Source organism: Mus caroli, unplaced genomic scaffold (assembly GCF_978045245.1).
Source record: "Mus caroli unplaced genomic scaffold, Mus_caroli_1 scaffold_10, whole genome shotgun sequence".
NCBI classification, from domain to species: domain Eukaryota; kingdom Metazoa; phylum Chordata; class Mammalia; order Rodentia; family Muridae; genus Mus; species Mus caroli.
In genome coordinates, this window is record NW_028227265.1 from 83475517 (window position 1) to 83495783 (window position 20267).

The 20267-nt window shown below is 42.8% G+C and overlaps 1 protein-coding gene across 5 annotated transcripts in view; it reads right to left on the reverse strand.

Moving 5' to 3' along the window:
* The window catches only part of Irf2 (interferon regulatory factor 2), a 108744-nt gene that overhangs the window by 36641 nt on the left and 51836 nt on the right, over positions 1-20267 (reverse strand). For 4 of the 5 annotated variants that reach the window (XM_021170349.2, XM_021170350.3, XM_029480812.2 and 1 more), the window contains 4 exons: positions 17636-17728; positions 4917-5016; positions 4085-4261; positions 3732-3778 (listed from right to left, as the gene is read on the reverse strand). In XM_021170349.2, coding sequence (XP_021026008.1) covers positions 3732-3778; positions 4085-4261; positions 4917-5016; positions 17636-17722 — 411 coding nt within the window. In that variant the 5' untranslated portion in view covers positions 17723-17728. Of the gene's footprint in view, positions 1-3731; positions 3779-4084; positions 4262-4916; positions 5017-17635; positions 17735-20267 lie in introns of all 5 variants that reach the window. The other variant, XM_085843963.1, reaches the window with a different exon arrangement.

Sequence of the window (20267 nt, forward strand, 5' to 3'; positions counted from 1 at the left end):
GAACAATGTCCCTTGAGGAACACAGTGTTAATCATAGCTTTGTTACACAAGGATTTCATAACAGATGCTCCTGAGCAGGAGCTCCACCCACGTGGCTTCATTTAAGGCCGCTCACTTCCTGGATCAACATGGCTAAGTCTCACCAGGGCTGTGCCTACCACATTTTAGTGGCCCCACGAGGCTGATGTAACCAAAGCTACCCTTTTCTTACGCGGCCCCCCACATGCCACCCATCCTAGGAAGCACATTTCCTTACACTCCTACAGCCCCGGGATGCTGCATGTCTCAGCCTTGACTGCTTCACCGGAAGTAGTGTGTCTGTCTTAAAGAGACATAACGTAACAGCCAGCCATATAATCTTTGGTATTTGATACTGAATGGAATACAGTGGTTACATGGGGGAAAAATATAGTGAAAAGTAAATGTTATTCTGTGGTTGTTTTTCTACTAGCTGCAATTATGGAATTAAATCTGTACTCTAATGTAAGCCCCTGACTCCCACCATACAGAATAAATATATCTGTGTGTTTTTTAATAAATATTCATGCATCCACTCAGTTATCAGATATGTAAAGTTTGCTCTATGCTAGTCACTGAATGCTGTGAACATACTAAATATGAGACAATTACACCTAAGAGTGCAGTGAATTCTTCAAACTAGGTATTTGTGGCAGAAAAAAAAAAGTTATACATCTCTTACTGAGATGTAGAGATATATTTGGGACACTCAAAATGCAGGTCTAAAAATATCACCATGGAAAACAGTTTGGCTAATAATTAGTTTTTTTATAATCATAGGGAGAAAATAATGCTGTGTTTTGTTTTGTTTTGTTTTATAGAAAGAGACGTAGGAAATGTCCCTAGACTGAAAGCAAGGCCACTCACGGTGGCTGTGGTGGCTCTGGTCCATGATCCAGTACTAGACAGGCTAAGGGCAGAGAACTGCTGCAAGTCTGGGGCTAGCCTAGGCTACACAGTGACACTGTGTCTCAAAGAAAAACCAACCAAGCAAGCAAAGAAAGAAAATTCTGGGTTCCAGAGGCCCCGGGCTCAATTCCCAGCAACCAAACGGCGGCTCACAACTGTCAGCAACTCCAGTTCCAGATCTGACTGCCTCACACGGACATCACCTAGGCCAAACACCAATGCACAGGAAGTAAAAATAAACCATTAAAAGGCATTATTTTTAAAAAAGAAAAATTCTTGAGATACAGCAAAAAGTTCCTATGGGGTTCTCAGGTAAATTTCTCTTTCTTTTCCGAAACAAAGTTTTCTTCAAATTATATGGTGCAGGACAATCACCCTCAAGATCTCCCTAACTTAGTCTCTTGGATGCTGGGATTACAGATATGTGTTCTCTACCACACCCAGCTGATGGTATGGGTATTAATTAAGGTTATATATACAGATATAAATAGACATATATAAAATATATATTACATACATATATATGTATAACTATGTTACAGATATATATGTGTGTGTGTATATATATATATATATATATATATATATATATATATATATATAAAACTGTAGTACCATTTCTGTGATAATAGGAAAACTGAGCATTGGCTAGATATTTAACGATACGGAGGGATTCCTGTCAAATTCATCAGCTAAAATAATGACAGCATGGTATTTTTAAAGGGCATGTACTTTTAAAAATATATAGTGAAATGCTTACGGAAGAAACATCATATTTGAGATTTGCCTGAAAATATTTTGACAACTATCACAAATTGTTTCTGTAGTCAAAATGGGTCAAGTATCTATGATGATATTGAAAGTGAGGGAAAGGATGGAAGCACTGATGAAGCAAATCTGGTCAAGAATTGATTGATGTTACAATTAGAGGGGGATCTACAGTAAATCTTACTCCTTCCTACATGTATAGAAATGTTCCACAATAAAAATGACAACAAAATTCATCATTAATCCTATGCTACTTATTTAATTATTTATTTAGGCATGTGTGTGAGGGAGAGGGGGAGATGGGGGGGAAGAGAGAGAGAGAGAGAGAGAGAGAGAGAGAGAGAGAAATGTGTATGTCTGTAGAGGCCAGAGAGGGCTTTGGATCTCTTGAAGCTGAAGTTAAAGGTAGTTGGGAGCCACCTGACATAGGTGCTGGGAACCAAACTCGGGTCCCCTAGACACAGTCTTAATCACTGAGTCCCCAGTCTGGTACTATTTTTAAAATAAATCAGAAACTTTAAAACATCAAAAACGAAACAAAGTGTCACTGCTAGTCTACCTAAAAATATTTATTTTCCATTACAGAGATAAGCATCTCTCAACCTTGAACAGCTAGCTAAGATTTCCCTCAAACTCTAACTACAGGAGCTGGAGGAATGCCTTCACAGTGACGAGCACCCGCTACTCTCCGAGAGGACCCGGGTTCAACTCTTAGCATCTACATGGAGGCTCACAACTGTCCTTAACTCCAGCTCCAAGGGATCTGGGGCCTCTGCAGGTACCAGGCATGCACATAGTGCACAGACATACATGTAGGCAGCCTACACACATAAAAAAAAAGTCTAACAACAGACAGCCGTATGTATTCACAATTCTAGACCTACATATTCCCCACATATTCATCCAATCACTGGTCTGTACAAAACATATATAGACCTTTTCCTCTTATTGTTATCTAAATGATAAAACACAACAACTTTCATATCATATTAGGTATTAAAAGTAACCAAGGGGTAATTTAAAGTAGATGGAAGATGTGGATAGGTTCTACACAGACACTACTACATTTTCCATGAAGGTACCTGACAGGGGTGGAGAATCCTGGAGAGCAGCCAAGCACCCTCATGGCACACACAGGATGCTATCCCTTCTGAAGTCTAATGCGATACCTAAATTATGTCCCTTCATGTTTGTTTTGTTTTGTTTTGTTTTGTTTAAAGATAAATCAGAATGTCCTACATCCACTTCAAGTTCAGTTCTACAGAGCCATGGGATCTTACACAAAAGCCAGTCAACTCATACTTCAGTCCCTTACTCTGTACATAGAAGCCAGGCACTTATATCATCTCTTGGGTGGTCTTTGGGTCTCTAACTGTGCTCTGTGCTCTTTGCTTAACAACTGATGGACCTCCCCAGTTGGGCATGGGATTATTTGACACCTTCCTCCGTATTTTACAAGGGCTACACCTTCTATGCACTAAGATCATTGAAATATAGGGGTGTGGTTAGACCAACCTAGTCAACTGAAAACCTTAAGCCTACAGACCTGTCTCCATGGAAAACTCCTGGGACTTATAGGGGATGATTCGCTCACAAAGCAGAGAATAAACCACTGAAACGCTTGCTAATGGAGCATACGAACTACTGTGTCCCCAACCTAATGGCTTGTGACAGATAAGGAGTTAATACATCTCTATTAGAGATAAAAAAAATTTCTCTAATTTTCAAACATGTTTCTAAAGTCATATTTCACAGCATTAGATACAAGCTGGTGGCTGGAGCTGAGACATGGGACTGCCAAGCTCTGCGGATCAGTGGCGTCATCTGCACCTTTTTCTCTGGGACGCTGGACTAGGCAAAGTATCTGTGGACTTGTGTCTGCAGGTGGGTCCATGCAGGGGAGGAGATGTCAAAAGCATGTAAAACACAATAGCAGAAGGAGAAAGGCCAAAGCCTCCGCCAAGGTCCTGATGAGACAGATCAGGTACCATGACGATACGGTCACAACAGGGGCTTTCTAGACAACCAAAGATTACCTTGATGTGCTTAACTCTCTCTTCTTTTTCTGTCTTTGGTTTCTTTCCTGTGGCAACAGAAAGGTAGTTCTGGATCAATTCATGGAAGGACAGAGAAACATGGACGTTCTTACATGACATTCTTTCTGAAACCCGCTGCCTCATTGATATGAGATCAAAATTCCAAAGGCCTCTTTTTTGCCTTTGGTGCCTTGAAAGTCATTTTTCCAAGGCCAGTAAAGAGAGGATTATCTCCTCTAGAGTGGACAAGTATTCTACCCTGAAAAGTGATGACAGAGGCAGAAATGAGAAAACCAAAATGGTACTGTTAGGGACACTGAGGGATCGTTTATTTAGTCGGTAAACAGCTTTACCTTTCTTGGAAGGTCGTTCAGATAAGGGCAGCATCCGGTAGACTCTGAAGGCATTGTTTCCTTTCTTTATGCTTCTGTCCTTCACTTCCTCAATGTCGGGCAGGGAATTCATGGCACATCGAAAATTTGCTTTCCATGTTTTTGGATCTGGTTTATCTATTCCTGGTTGATGCTTTCCTAGCAAAATAGCCAAAGATAAGGAAAAGGGGGAGGGACATTAGACAAGAGGGGATGTCTACCAGTCCTGCTGGGAAGGAGGGGAGGTGCAAAAAGCCTTTCTGTTCTAGGTGCTTTGCTGGAACAATCCCACTTTGCTGAGACATTTCTAAGGTGCTGGCATTTTATTTTTAAAAGCCTAGACAATGGAAGCCACACCGTGACAAGATGGTCACTCTGGCTCTACCATATAGTTTGAGGGGGAAAATAAAAATGGTAGAATTGAGATGCCAACTATACACAAGACTAGAATGCCAACAAGTAGAATTGACGAGATTCCAATATGAAATAAAAGGTCCACATCTAAAGATATGTCCTTGCAGAATTTTTGTAATAAATCAATGTATTACTATATGTTAATAGTGCTAACTTCCCCTGGTCACCATGAGGAACTTATCAGAGTACCATGTCTATGGGAAATTTAAAGACTGGGAACTTCTGAGATGGCTGGGACATCACGTCTTCTGAGGGATGCAGTCTATACAACTCGTACATCTCCTAGATCACGGGGATTTTCAGAGCTATCCTCACAAGATCATGAGCCAGGGGTAATTGTATAATGAAAACAGAACTACACAACAGCAACTGTGTGAATAAACAAGGCAAGGTTTAACACCTGTATGGATCGCCCAGTTTCTGAAGAGTGGAGCATCCTTTTCCACGTCCCATCCGTGCCGAGCTGCATGCATCCAGGGGATCTGGAAAATCTTCTTCTCCTGAAATGAAAGGGGAAAAAAAAGTTAGGTCCACACTGAAGCAAGGCATGGGCTTTGACTGAAGACACATGGGCTGCGTCTAAAGTCCTAGTGCTCAACTTCACAGCTAAGCAAAACTGGGTCTGTTGAGTGTCTGCAGGGAGTGACTGTCTGACAAGCCCATGGGCTGGGAAGTTGGCTCCGTTGGCTAAGTGCTCACCATGCAAACATGAACACCCAAGTATAAACACCCACATAAAAAGCTAGGTGCGGTGCGTGCCTATGTCTTAGTGTTACTATTGCTGGGATAAAACACCATGACCAAAGTGGGAAAAAAAAAGAGTTTATTTGGCTTACACATCCATATCACTGTTTATCATTGAAGAGAGTCAGGACAGGAACTCAAACAGGGCAGGAACCTGTAGGCAAGAGCTGATACAGAGGCCATGGAGGAGTGAGGCTTACTCCTCCTGGTTTGTTCAGCCTGAATTCTTACAGAGCCCAAGACCACAAGCCCACCCATGACACCACCCACAACGGGTTGGATCCTCCTGTATCAATCACGAATCGAGAAAATTCCTACAGCCTTGTCTATAGCCAGATAGCCAGAGGCATTTTCTTAACTAGGTTCCCTCTTCTCAGAAGATTTTTTAGCTTCTCACAAGTTGACATAAGTCTATCCAGCACAGCCTGTAATCCTAGTCCTGGTAAAGTTGAGACCAGAAGATCCCTGGCGCATGCTCAGTCTTGCCCCGTCAGGAGGCTCCAGGTTCAGTGAGAGACACTGTCTCAAAATCTAAGGTGCAGAGCTACTGATGAGGACGGCCATTATACACGCACACTAGGAACCCCGTGAGCATGCTGTACACATGCAATGCACACAACTTAAAGAACACGTAAGTAAAATAAAATTTAACAATCCCAGTGCCCCACTGGGTCCCTAATTCTAATGATCTGACAAGAAGGAAATTTAGAATCTTGCATGGCCTGACAGAAAACAAAACAAAACGAAACAAAACAAAAACGTATATTATAAGGCCAAAGGTGAAGGTTTTCTCTACAATGTATTGTTCCATGCTTCTCTGTCCCCCTCGCCTTTCGACTGACAATGAGTCTCTGGCTGAAACTTCTAGTAAGCATTTGATCATTACTTCTTGTCGTGCCGCTAAAGGAATGTCTAGTGTATTGGAAACCCCTGCTTCAGGAAACAAGTAACTTCAGTTTTGCATTGTGTGTGTGTGTGTGTGTTTGTGTGTGTGTGTGTGTGTGCACTCGTGCACATGTATGTGTGTGCACATGTATGTGTGTGCACATGTATGTGTGTGCACATGTATGTGTGTGCACACGTGCATATACTGTTCTAATCCCTCTCAGGTCTAGGTACTGTCTTGGACATAGTAGAAAGAAATGCAAAGATAGCCAGCTTGGCAATAATTTCAATATAAACTTTATACTAGACTCTACCTTTCTGACCACAACTCACAATGGCTTCAATCAACCTAGCAAACACATGCAGAAACTAATGTTCCAGAAAAAGGTCCTACTCATAGTGAAATTCCATGTGTGAAAGGAAGGTGGGTAGGCCTGGCCTCTGACCATGCCTGGCCTCTGACCATGCCTGCACACTGACCATACCTACCCTCTGACCATGCCTGCCCTCTGACCATGCCTGCCCTCTGACCATGCCTGCGCACTGAACATGCCGGCACACTGACCATGCCTACCCTCTGACCATGCCTGCCCTCTGACCATGCCTGCCCTCTGACCATGCCTGCCCTCTGACCATGCCTGCCCTCTGACCATGCCTGCACACTGACCATACCTGCACACTGACCATACCTGCACACTGACCATGCCTGCCCTCTGACCATGCCTGCACACCAAACATGCCTGCACACTGAACATCTGACTGTGCACGTGCACATGAGACTCATTTTTGTTTCTTGTTATTGCCTAGGGAGTTAAGCTTATGATTTCAATCTTACAAGTGAGAAACTGAAGAAAGGAATCAATTATTTTACCAAGGAGCTCTTGGGGTCGAAGTATCTAAAACCAAAGCCAAGGTCATGTGACCCCCTATTACCCCACACACAGTCTCTCACCTTTTTAATTTGGATTCTCTGTCCTGTTGACTGGGATTCTATGGCGATTAAAGCCCAGGAATGTGGTGGAGGTTGGGGGAGAGGTATTTTTTTTCTTTTCCTTCCTTCTTTCCTTCCTTCCTTCCTTCAAGTTTGTGGGGACTCCAGATAATTGCTAAATACCAGGGATGCCAGCATCATCCAGTGGGGAAGAAAACGAAGGTCAGGAGGGAATTTCCACCACCTGATCTCACACAGTGAGCTCTAGAAAGGGACCCAGCTGTCTCTAAGGGACTTGAGAACTGTACACAAAACCACTCACAGACTGAACTGACGATATTTCAAAATGCTGGAGAGTTTCCATAACTGTTATTAGAGAGGGGAAACTGACTGTATTTATAACAGGCAGTTAATAAAGGAGAACTGAAAGTTACAGCTATTTTCATATTCTTCACTGTTCAGCATGTGATGCCCACAGGTGGGCCAACGGAGAGGGGGATCCTAAGAAGGCTGAGTGGAATTTTAATTTTTTAATGTGCATGAAAAATCCGAGAGCAAAATTACTTAATGAGGTTTCTTATTTTCATGTGAAAATGAATGCGAATGAAAAGGACCTGACCTGATGGGAAGGATTCCCTGATGCCTAGATTTCAGAATGCTGCAAGGTGCTACAGAGATGCCAGGGAGAAAACACATCAATGTCTTAAACCGTCCGTGGTCCAGCACTGGACTCTGCATGCTATAAAGCAGAGCAGCCAGGGAACGTGTCCACTGGCGCAGTGTGACAGCAATGTCAGTAACCAGCTTCTCTCTGCTTGCATTTGAGACCTGCTCCACAGGTGCAGATTTGCGTCTGCTATTGTAAACCTGGGCAAAAGTCGCAGGCCCTGGTTGGGAACCCAGGACATTTTTTTCCTAAATTGACGTGTTTCCAGACTGCCTTCTAAATATTTTTGTTTACAGCCACAGAATAGTGCTGCTCCCAGTCTTGGCTAGAGAAGTTCCTTTGTACAGTGGGCAGCACCCAATGTAACTTTCAGAGCCACTAAGAATAAGTGACCATTTAGTGCTTGGTCCCAAATGAGTTATCCACATCAAGTGCCTCAAAACTCAGGCAGTGGCACAAAGTGGACAAAGGGGCAGAAAGACTGTGACACTGGGAGAATGGAGAGAAGTGTCGAGACACATCATGACTGTTAGACCTGTGAACTAGCCCCAGCTATGTCTGCCATGCAAGACCAAGCCAGTCAACATTGAGAACGGAGGGGAGACAGGCTCACAAAGTCTCACCCTGGCTGAGGAGCAATTTGACAGTTGACTGCTGGTCAGGAAGGAGTGCCATCTTTCTTTGGAGGTATGGTTGCTAAGATATCGCTCATGCTCTAGCTGACGGCCCCATACCTGTGTACTTGTGGGTGGTACTAACAAAACTCCATGAATGGTTTAAACAAAAAGAGTGAACATGAAGATCAGAGTAGGTTCCAGGAGGAGTGGGAGGGATATGAGGAATGGATGTGATCAAGATATACTGTTGACATGTATGAAACCATCAGAGAATAAGTACAGAAGGTTTTCTAGATGAAACGAATTCTGACGTAACACAACCTGAATTCGCAAGGAAACATCTTTTCAAGCACTGCATGTTTGCGGGTGTGTGCGCATACATGAATAAAGAACCGAAAAAATAAAAATTAAATTTAAAAAGGTATACATACATGAAAATGTGCTGGTTGTTACCAATCACTAAAGAGGTGTAAACTAAAACAACAAACACCAGAATGGCGAGAGAGGGAATAAAGGAAAACTAGAAGATTACAAAGTGGGACCAGGAGACTTCACTGCGGGGGAGCGTGGGCTAGCACAGCCACTGTGGGAAACAATCTGGCCTCTCCTCAGAAAGGTGAGCACACAACGGTGGCAACGCCACAGATTTGCTTAATGTCTGGATGTGTACTCAAAGAATTATAAGTACTTAGCACAAACTGATACGTGGATATACACATACTTATACAGCCCGAAAATGAAAGCAGTCCAAACGCCCACCAGCTGATGGACCCAGAAACCAAGTGTGGGGTGTGCATACAGAGGACTATCACTCTACTAAACTCCTTGCATGTCATTGGATATCATTCCATTTAATTTATACAGATCAGGAACGAGGTACTGACACATACAACAATATGGGTGGACTTTTTAAAGATGGTTCTAACAAAAATAACCCAGACACAACCAAAGGAACACAGAGGGAACAAACATCCAATGGACCCATTTATACCGAATGCCCAGGAAGCCCCAAGCTTCCTGTAGAAGCTTTGGTGGAGGCTAAAGGTGGCTCAGCATTGCCAGGAACTAAGGAAAGAAGAAAAAGGCAGTGCCTGCTTAAGGGGTGAGGTGTTTTCTTAGGGTGGGGTTAGAAAAGTTCTGGAAGGAGTTGGTAGGTGGCTGTGGTATGCCCCACAGGTGCATAATGTCTCTGAAATGTACACTTTAAAATAGTTAAAGTGGTAAGCTTTTAAAAACCACACATAGCTTTTTTAACCAGTTTTTTATATTGCATAAAAAGCACTGCTGAATAAATATATTCCAGAGCTTGGAAATACTTTCATGGAAAAGTATAAGTTTCATTGTAGACCTGCACTTTATTTTGTACTTATATGTATGTATGTGTGTCTCTGTGTGCACGTCCAGGGGGCACTGGGTCCCGGAGAAGCTGGGGTTACAGTTGGTTGTGAGGCACTCTGACATGGGTGTTGGGAACTGAACTAGAGTCTCCTTCAATAGCAGTATACTCCCTTAACTGCTAAGTCAATCTCTCCAGATCCAAGATTCATTTTTAAACTGAAATTTTTTAACAAGGATTCTTGTCAAAGATTCTTCTGTTCCAAGGGATAGGAACCATGTTGGAACATGTCTCCATAGACCCTGAGACATCTTCAGAATCCAGTGGCCCAATCCTTCAAGGTCCTGCACACATAGGGACTGTACACACTCCCAATGGAAAGAATACATCTGATTCCTCCCATGTGTGCATACGAACAGACCTGCCCAACTGAGGGAGAACTGACTGAGACTGTCTTGAGCATGGTGAAAGGCACACCACACACACACACACACACACACACACACTTGGTGACCATGGAAACCAATTCTGCTATCTGCTCCCACCCACCCCCCCCCACACACACACACACACTGATAAGATGTTCTAACTAGTTTGTTCCTTCTGTTTGGACTTTTTACCCTCTGCAGAGATAGTCTGATATTTACAAAAACACAAGCCTGTTTGAAAGTGAAAAAAAGAGAAAGGTCATTGGTCCAAGGAGCAGCTGCAGTGCCTTGGTCTAAACAAATCTCTACTGTGAATACCAACAACCAGAATGGAAATCACATAGAGCTACGAGAGAAATGATGAACCATGCAGTAGAGGCCTCCTGCATTCCTAAACAAATGGCCTGGCAAAAATTATAAGCAACCATACAGATAAATTCAGAATAAGACTGGATTCTCCAACCAATCAATGACAGAGCGAATGGTAAACGGGGCACTTACTGCTCATAGTTAAAAAAGACTTAAAAGTCATAAAAGGAAACTTGCAAACCCAACACAGACATACATCAAAAAGATTATACACCGCAGCCAAGTTTGCTTTATCCCTGAAATTCAATATATCCAAGTCAATAAATATAATAAACCACATAAGTGGACATAAAGACCAAAATCTCACAATCATAATAATCAACAAAATAAAGGCTGGAACATAGTAAAGGCTGTATGTCAGAAAGTCAAGACAATATCATCCGAAATGAAGAAACGCTTGAATCGATACGACAGAAATCAGGAAGGAGACAGAGATGTCCACTATCCCTATTCACTTTCAGTACTGTGCTCAAAGCGCCAGCTAGAGCAACAGGGTAGGAGATGGAAACTAAAGGGATACAAATAGAGAAAGAAGTCAGACTACCTCTATTTGCAGATAACATGATACTATCCATTACAGATCCTCAAAACTTTACCGAACAACTTCTAGAAATGATAGATTCAGCCATGTGGCAGGATACAGAAGGGAGAACACATCTTCTTTTCACAACTTGGTGCTGGGAAACTGACCACAATCAGAAGAAAGAAAACAAGACCGATACCTAGCACCTTCCATGAAAACTAACTCCAAGTAGATCAAAGATCTTAGAGTGAGACCTGTAAAACTGAAACATCTATAAGAAAACACAGGCAGTGCCCACAGGATATATGTGTAGGAAAAGACTCCCTGAGTAGGACTTCATTGGTTTGCACATTAAGGTCCACAACTGACAAGCAAGATTTCATGAAACTAAAAAGTGTATCTTCCACACAGCTGGAGAAACAGTCAGCAAGGTTTAGCGTAAGCTCAGAGAATGGGTGAGAATCACTGCCAGCTATGTGTCAGATAGAGAATTAACATCCAGAATATATAAAGAACTAGGAAACCAGAGTCAAACAAAGCAACAAAAGACCCATTTAAAAGACAAACCTGAATCTGAACACAGAGTTCTCAAGAGAAGGGGGAAAAAAGTCTAAGTATAATTTAAAAAGAAAAATTGTTCACAATCCCTAGCAATTAGGAAAACCCAGCTCAAAACAACTCTGAGATTTAATTGCACGCCAGTCAGAATGTCAAAGATAAATAAACAATTGACAGCAAGGCTGGAGAGGGGATATGGTAAGATCAGAAGTCTCAGTCACTGCTGGCAGGCTTGCAAACTAGTCCAACCGGTCTATAAATCATTGTGGGAAGGCTAAAAATAAATCTACCATGTGACCAAATGGTCAACCTGAGAACACACACAGAAGTAACATTACACAGGCTGAGCAGGTTATGTTTATGGTTTAAGAATAAATATCAATGAAAGAAAAAGAGGCCATGAATTTACAAGAGTGAGGGGGGCAGGGGATGCATGGAAGAGTGCAGAAGGTGGAAAGAAAATGAGGAGGTGATGTTTATATTTATAATCTCAAAAATTAATTATTTTTAGAAGGTATCTTGAGAATATACAAAACCTCTGAATGTAAGTGGGACAGTGATACTAAAAAAGAAAAATTATTGACTTTGTCCAAATGGCAATGATATAGGAGATAATAAGGAGATACCGTTAAATCTTACAGATATACACTATCATCCAATGGCTTTAAGATAAAACCCCCTTCTATCCACACAGAAAAGGCAAAGCTAGATAGTGAGAAACCTGGATGTGTGTAGATTGGGTCTTCTACTCATTCTAAATGTATGGCTCAGCCTTACTATGCCACATGCAAATACTGTCATAAAGAGTAGATGGCCCTTCCACGGTCTCTTTCACAAACAAGTGGTACGGATGCTGCTCTGGCGACTTCTTAGATGCTCATCTGGACTCTTCCACTGTGGCTGGGTCCTGCTACATGACAGGTCTCCTTCAATTTTATTAGAAGTAGGACATGAAAACAAATTAAGGCTTAATTAATTACTGACTGGACTCTTCCTTGGAGACAGACATGATAGTGGTCAAGCCATTATCCCAGCATTGATCTCTCTTCTTCCTTTCTTTCTTTTTTTTCTTTATTTCTTCCTTCCTTCCTTCTTTCCTTCCTTCCTTCCTTCCTTCCTTCCTTCCTTCCTTCCTTCCTTCCTTCCTTCCTTCCTGCCTGCCTGCCTGCCTGCCTGACTGCCTACTTACCTACCTGCCTGACTTCCTTCCTTTCTTTTTTCTTCTCTTTCTTTCCCCCTCCTTTTCTTCTTCTTCTATTGCTGGCAGGGTTTCCATAGATAGCCCATTTAGACTCAAATGTTCAGCAATGCTGAGTATGAAGGTTACAGATGTATACCACCAAGCTTGGTTATCTTAGTGTAAAACAACAACAATAAAAATAGCCATGAATTTGGGTTCCTTGCCTTCATTCACAGATTCACAAGCACTCTATATGAAAAGCCTCCTATCTGATCAGATACTAGGTCTGGCACTGTACATAGAGTAACCATCAGGACAGCTATACTGTACTGTACCGACAGCTTATAGGCATGGATAAAAGTGTATTCCTGAGCATCCACTGCTAGGGTCTGGATGCAGCCTGAGTGTGTCTTGCAAGGCTTCCTTTGTCTGCAGCGGGGATGGGTTAAGTGATGAGTGTCCAGTGTAGAGTAATTAGATCATAGACTCTGCCCTCGTGAATGGGTAGGTGCTGTTTAGAAGAGTGGATTGAGTCTGATAGGAGTACTCTCGTTCCTTAAGGAATCTGCTGCTATTTTTTTTAACAGCAAGTCGGACCCTGCCTAGAAATCCCTATCAGGGACCCTCAGACACAGAGCAACCTAGGCATTCCTGTGTCAACATTGTCCTGAGCAGTGGAGGAAGTTAGAGCCAACGGCATGCTCCTTTCAATTAGACGGCCTCAGGTCCAGCCTAGTAGAAGTGTTCAAGAGATGACCAGGATGCCCCTTTCTCCAGTCTTCTTTTGGAAGAGAAATGTGGCACCAAAGCCAGAGCAGAAAAACCCAGCAGAGAATGGCCCCCTGAGCACGCTAAGAATTTAGTTATACAAAGAGAAATTGTTGCCTCTGACCCTAGAGTAGAAAAATTCAGACAAGGCTGGGAATGCATCTCAGTGGCAAAGGATGTGCCCAATATGTACAAGACCTTTTTATCCCCAACACTGGGAGTAGTGGATAGCATACAAGGAGCCCCCATGAATGAGAAGAACCTAGAGGGGACACTTATTCCCTAAAGCAGTTATAAAAGATGACCATACCCTAAGTGGCTTAAAGGTGAAATACATTCTATCACAGTTCTGAAAGTCAGAAATCCAAAGTCAAGGTGTTGGCAGGGTTTCAGTGTTTTAAAAGCTTCTAGAAGAGATTCTCTGAGCCTCTGATAGCTCCAGGAGTTCATAGGCTGTGGCTGCACCACACCTCCTTGGCAAAGCTTCTCTGTGGGTGCCTTCTTCAGTCTTTTCTAAGGACACCTGTCCTTGGACTTACAGCCCAGACAGATCAATCCAGACGCTCCCATCCTGAAGTCCTTAACTGCATCTGAAACCCCCATATAGGGCCACATTCCCAGATTATAAAGATTGGGATAGGTCTTTAGAGTTAGAGACTACTGGTCAACCTCCTGTAAAAACCACCCAACTACAGGTTGCCAGTGCCTAGCTGACACAAAAGGAACAATGACACTTTGTGTTCTCCGCATACAGATATGGTTCAGGAGGAGTAAAAGAGAAAATAGGAAACTAGTGTCCAAAAAAGAAAAAGTGGAAACAAACCATTTGCTTTTCTTGAGAATCAATCTCACATCATGAATCCAAACTGGAGCCTTCCTTACCTCTCTGTACCTCAGTTTCCTGGTCTGCAACATGGAAAATAACAGCCCTTTCCCAGAGTGGGGATTAAGTGACTTGATGTATGTAATCCCTTGCTTAGATGAGTAAGTAGCAAAAACTACTTAACAAACACCAGCTGCCATTGCTTTTACCTGTTACCCTACATCTCCCTACACTGTCTCTGAACTACCACCCTTCTCTCCTTATACCCCTATTTGGATTGTTGCTCACTGAGCGATCAAGGGTGACCTGAGCTCTTGCTTGTGTTTTTAGCAGAGACTGAGCATATACCTGAGCCTCAGCTTCCAACCTTGCCACAAAACCTTCCAGTACATGACAGGACATGTAAAGCAAGTATGTAGTTTATTTATTTCTATTTTTTTCGGTGTCCCATCCTTTCTGAAAGAAAGGACTCAAGCAGAGATATTCAATTACAGTCTTCTTAAATTCAAAATAAATAGGCAAGGGAAAGAAAAAGGTTTAAGAGGAACCTGAGAAGATAAAATGAAACCAGAAGTTTTGGTTGGTTTTATTTTGTTTTGTTTTCTTGACAATATCTTTTTCGCTCACTAAAAGCTGGCCACAATCTGCTTTCTGGTTTTAAGCTCTTACACCTGGTACAAAAATAAAGCCTGACCCATTAAATTATTCACCGTATCCTTTAGATTAAAAGATGAAGAGAGAGAGTAGAGTAAAGGAGAGGAAAGAGAGATTTGCTCAGAATTCTTGGTGTTCTTGGTGAAAGAAAAAAATCTCCCTTGGGTCTCCTTAGAGAAGGCATACTTAGCTGTTCCTCTAAACCAGCAGTTCCTAACCTGTATATCAAGACCTCTCTGAGCATCATATATCAGATATCCTGCATATCAGATATTTACATTATGATTCATAACAGTAGCAAAATTACAGTTACTGCTGGCCTGGAACTCATTCTGTCAAACAGACTGGCCTAGACTGGCAAAAATCCCCATTTGAGTACTTCTGCCTCCCAAGTTCTGGGATTAAAGTCAAGAAAGACCACCCTCAGCATGACAGTCCTGTTTTCCTTCTAAGGGAGAAAAGCGAAAGAACCTTTTAAAGGAGAGGGGTAGTGGTGGCACAGAACTCAGGAGACAGAGGCAGGAGGATCTTTGTGAGTTCAAGACCAACTTCTTCTACAGAGTTTCAGAATAGTAAGGCTACACAGAGAAACCCTGTCTCAAAAAAAAAAAAAAAACAAAAAACAAAAAACAAAACAAAACAGAACCTTTTAAAGGTTAAATTAAGGTCCCCCACTCAAATGAACAAGCAAACAAACATCCAACACCATGGAGTCCTTGTATCCTTCAGTGCTTGTGCAGTAAGAGAAGCAAAGAGGGGATTTGAGGACAGAGGGGAGGGTCAGAGAAGAACACACCACAGGAGCCTCCTCACAAAGTCATCTGGAAACCAAAGGTACTCAGGTTGAGGTGAGAGTCTGAGAAAATGATAAAAAAAAAAAAACCAAACTTTATTGTAAAGAACTTGCAAGTAAGATTAGCCAGACCCAAAGTCTATACATTTCAGTGACCATGTGTATAGTGCAAACAGCAGAGCTGAACCTGTGGTGCTCTACAGTGACTTCATAACTTCACTATACATTATATTTTTATGTACTTATCCATGGCAAAGATCACTACATGAAAAAAGATAAATCAATGACTGTTATTGATGGGCCTGGTGCTATTCTTGTGAACCAATCTCCTAATGAATAAAGGAGCTGATCACTGGGTGAGTGGGAGGGACTCCCGGGTTGGACGGAGGAAGAAAGGAAGCAGGAGAGAGTTAGGTCCTTTTGGAAAGGAGACAGCATAGGGGCAAGATGTGGCTGCTAGAGTTTCCCAGTATCATGGCAGATCCATCAGGATTTGCCTCAGGAGGAATCAGACTTAATAGGGCTTACAAGATAAGGTTTTAGCTGTTGCACCCAGAGACTGAGTCACCATTGTTCCTGAACTAAGTCTGCATGGTGTTTTCCTTCACACTGTGGTTCCACTGGGTTCCCGAGAGAAAGGTACTGCGGCAAAGTGTGGGTTTGCCAGATTGCACCACAAAGGCTGTGGGGGATTTGAAGCATGGAGTTGGCGTGGTAACGACCACCAGTGGGAACCTAGCAAGCTGGGTGGAGAGATTATGGAGCTCTGAGTCAGAGTCTCCATGAGATAAAAACAGGTAAGCCACTGCCCACCAGTGCATGGCCAGCCAAACTGCTGAGGACTAATCACACACATTCACATAAACATACATACACACACATACACACACACATATACACATACACATATAAACACACATACACACACACATACATACACACACATACACATATACACACATACATACACATATACACACACATATACATATACACACATACAAACACACATACACACATATACACATACATACACACATACACACACACATACACACACACATACATACATATACACATACAAACACATATACACACACATATACACATACATACACGCATATACACATACATACACATACACACATAGATATACACATACACACATACATACACATATACACACACAAACACATATTCACATATACAGATAAGCACACACATACACACACAAGCGCTGGAACATGCCAGTTCCATTTTTTAATATTTCCCTCAACACAATGACAGTTCAAACTAGAAAATCAATTAGCTTTATACCCACTTCATGACTCACTGGTCCATTACCCATAGTCCATCCTTCCTCATCACTTAAAATTCACCCTTTCCCTGTGCCCCACTGTCTTTCAGAAATGTGGCCAAACCCTTTTTGATATGATGAATTTGTATTTTATAATCACTGGCTGTTCCCTATAGGAATGAGCATAAGATTTTGAACACAACTATATTTGGTGGTCCAGTGGGTGCACTTTCATCAAGAGACACCCACCTTCTCTTCTCTTTTCTCTTCTCTCCTCCTCTGCTCCCTCTCTGTCTCTCTCTGTCTTCATCTGTCTCTCTGTCTCTCATGTCCCCGAACACACATACACACATACACATATACACACACATACATACACATATACACACACACATACACACATTCACACATACACATATATGCACACATATACACACATGTACACATTCACATACATTCACATACATGCACACACACACACATTCATTCACTCACACACACACACACACGCACACACACATGCACACACACGCACTGTGCACCTACCTTGTTCAGCCACTTTAGCCCTGGTATCGTATTGGAATTTATCTGCTCCTCCAGCCACGGGCGCATTCGCATCCGTTCCACCGGCATGGTACCCTGTAGCAGAAGAGAAGGACAGCGTTTGGTATTTCTGCGACTGACAGTCTTATCTGCACCACAAAGTTCTACCCCCTGGCACGGACCCTTTCCCAGCAGCCTCTTCCTAGGCAGGAGTTGAGTATATTCAGTTCTCCTGCCATCTGCTCTTTCTACAATCCTGTTCTCCCAGTGAATGTCAAAAAGGACCAGGTCAGACATTTTCCGTGCTGAGTCTCAGCTGAAAGAAGTTTTTATGGACATGGTATGCCGTGCACCCAACTAGCTGTAGGCCCAGACGCCTCTCAGTGACTTTGTCTCAAGTAAACCTTTATCCTTCCTCTCTGTGCTGTGCTCATAGAAGAAACCGTCAGCATATCCGACATTCGAGGACCAATACTTTACCGTCCAAAAGGGAATCAAATGCCAGGGAAACAGTCCTGAGACAAAGAGCTATGGTAACCGATACATCCCTTGAGGACCTAGGATGTATCAATACTTTGACCTCTCAATACTGGCATTAAAATGCTAATTAATTTAGTCCATTAAAGGTTTAAGGTTTGTTACTGCCTAGTCATTCCTTCTAGACGTACTCTATGTTCAGAGCTCAGCAGTGACTTCCCTGTCCTCCTCTTTACTTCCTTATCTCCTCTAGTACAATCTCTTAGTCACTGCATCCAGCATTTCCCTTCCTGTCCAGCCTCCCAGCCCTGGCCTCACTTGCATGCCTTTCCCCTTTGCTCATTTTCCCTTTGACAATCATTTGCATGGCTGGAATATCGTCCCTCCACCAGGGCACACACTGCCTACATACATACACACACACACACACACACACACACACACACACTCCCTCCTACCTACCAGACTATACAGTCAGCTCTTCTTTTCCCACCCAAACTCGGCCCCCGTGGAATAACTAATAAAGCTGCTACCCACTCTCTGTCTGACTTCTTCCTACTCATGTTTGTACCTTTACATTCAGTCTGACACCTAGGATTCAAGGTGACGTTGACTCAGGCTTCCACTCTACAGGACTTCATGGGCAATGTGACCTTACAACCTGCAACCGTCTCGGGCCCTTAACTCTTTCGCTCCAAACTTAACTGAAAAAAAAAAAACTCTATAGATGTGGATTGAGATGATTCCTGCCACATAATTCTCTCTTCCATCTTGCCAAGCAATCCTCTCTGCTCTATGCTCAAGCCTCTACGATCTGTCCCCCACTGGTGCCAAGAAATCAAGCACCATGACATGAATTAGCAAGGGCCTCACCTTTGTACTTGGGAGCCATCCCCTTTTCTCTGTACACTGCCCCCACACAAAGCTCAAGTCCACTTTGTGTCTTCAACACACCCAGCTCTTCCTTCCTCCCGGGCCTTTTCACTCTTCCACCAGGCTCCAAGACCTAGTCTCTCTACTTCTCACAAAGGTCATTCCAGAGCACTCCAGCCTGAAGCAACCCTTCCTATCCCAAGGCCTACACCACTCACAGATCTTCCTCAAGAAGCAGTCATTGCTTTAGGGCAGCTATTTCAGTCCCGGCTTTCATCTCATCTCGTGTTATGCCTATAAAGTTTTCAGCTGTGTGCAGCCTCACTTTCCCATGCAAACTGTGAGCTCTCTGAGAGCATGAACTTCATCCTCTCAGAGGACAATGTGTAATCTTGAAAAAAAAAAAAAAAACAAGTTCCTCCTTCTACACAGTAAATGGCCAACACAGGGACCAGGCAAATTCTGAGCTAGCAAGGCAAAGCCGCTATGGAAGGGTGGTCTCATGCAACACCTGCAGGCTCCAGGTGGCCAATCTTTTGAGGCAGTAATAAAAGCCTTGGAGGCGTTACAAAAGGACATGGGAAGGTGATGAACAGTCACCAAGACAGCTGGTTTTTATGAATCTCAAATTTATTCCGTTCTCACATTCATTCAATCTCTTAGTCAGTCATCATCCATCCATTCAAAGATCTTGGACTGAAAAGGAGGTTCTGAGAATTGGACAGGATAAAACATCTTGATTCTTACAGGACTCTTTAAAGATGGGAATTAGAAACATGAAGAGTCCTGTGTACGGGTGTAAGGAGTTGCCAAAGCATGCCGGGAACTCTAGGAGAAGCTAGACACACCGCTGCCACCATAAAGCCTCTGCCTTGCTGAGTAGTGACCACAATCTCCTCCAATCTTCCCTTAGAGGAAGACCTCACGACATGGAATGGGGCCAGAAGAGCGAATGTGGGGACAGTTTCAGGAGTCATGAATAGAAAGCATTGGACGCTACTTCTGAGGTGACGTAACAGAAGTACTGCTGTCATGCCTAAACTCAGGGGCAGGGCAGGATGAGGGGCAGGTGAGGAGGCACGCTTCCAGTACGAGATCATCTCAGTATATATCCCCCCCCGTGCATTTTCCACTAATAAACTATTTAAGAAAAAATGATAATCACTTGAAATATTTCACGAAGCTTTCCCTCCTTTAAGCAACAGTTCATAAGAAGAGATACAGCTGGTGTGCATTCTTTCCAAGTTCTGTGCGTAGGCAATAGCTTACTAAAGATGTATTTGTA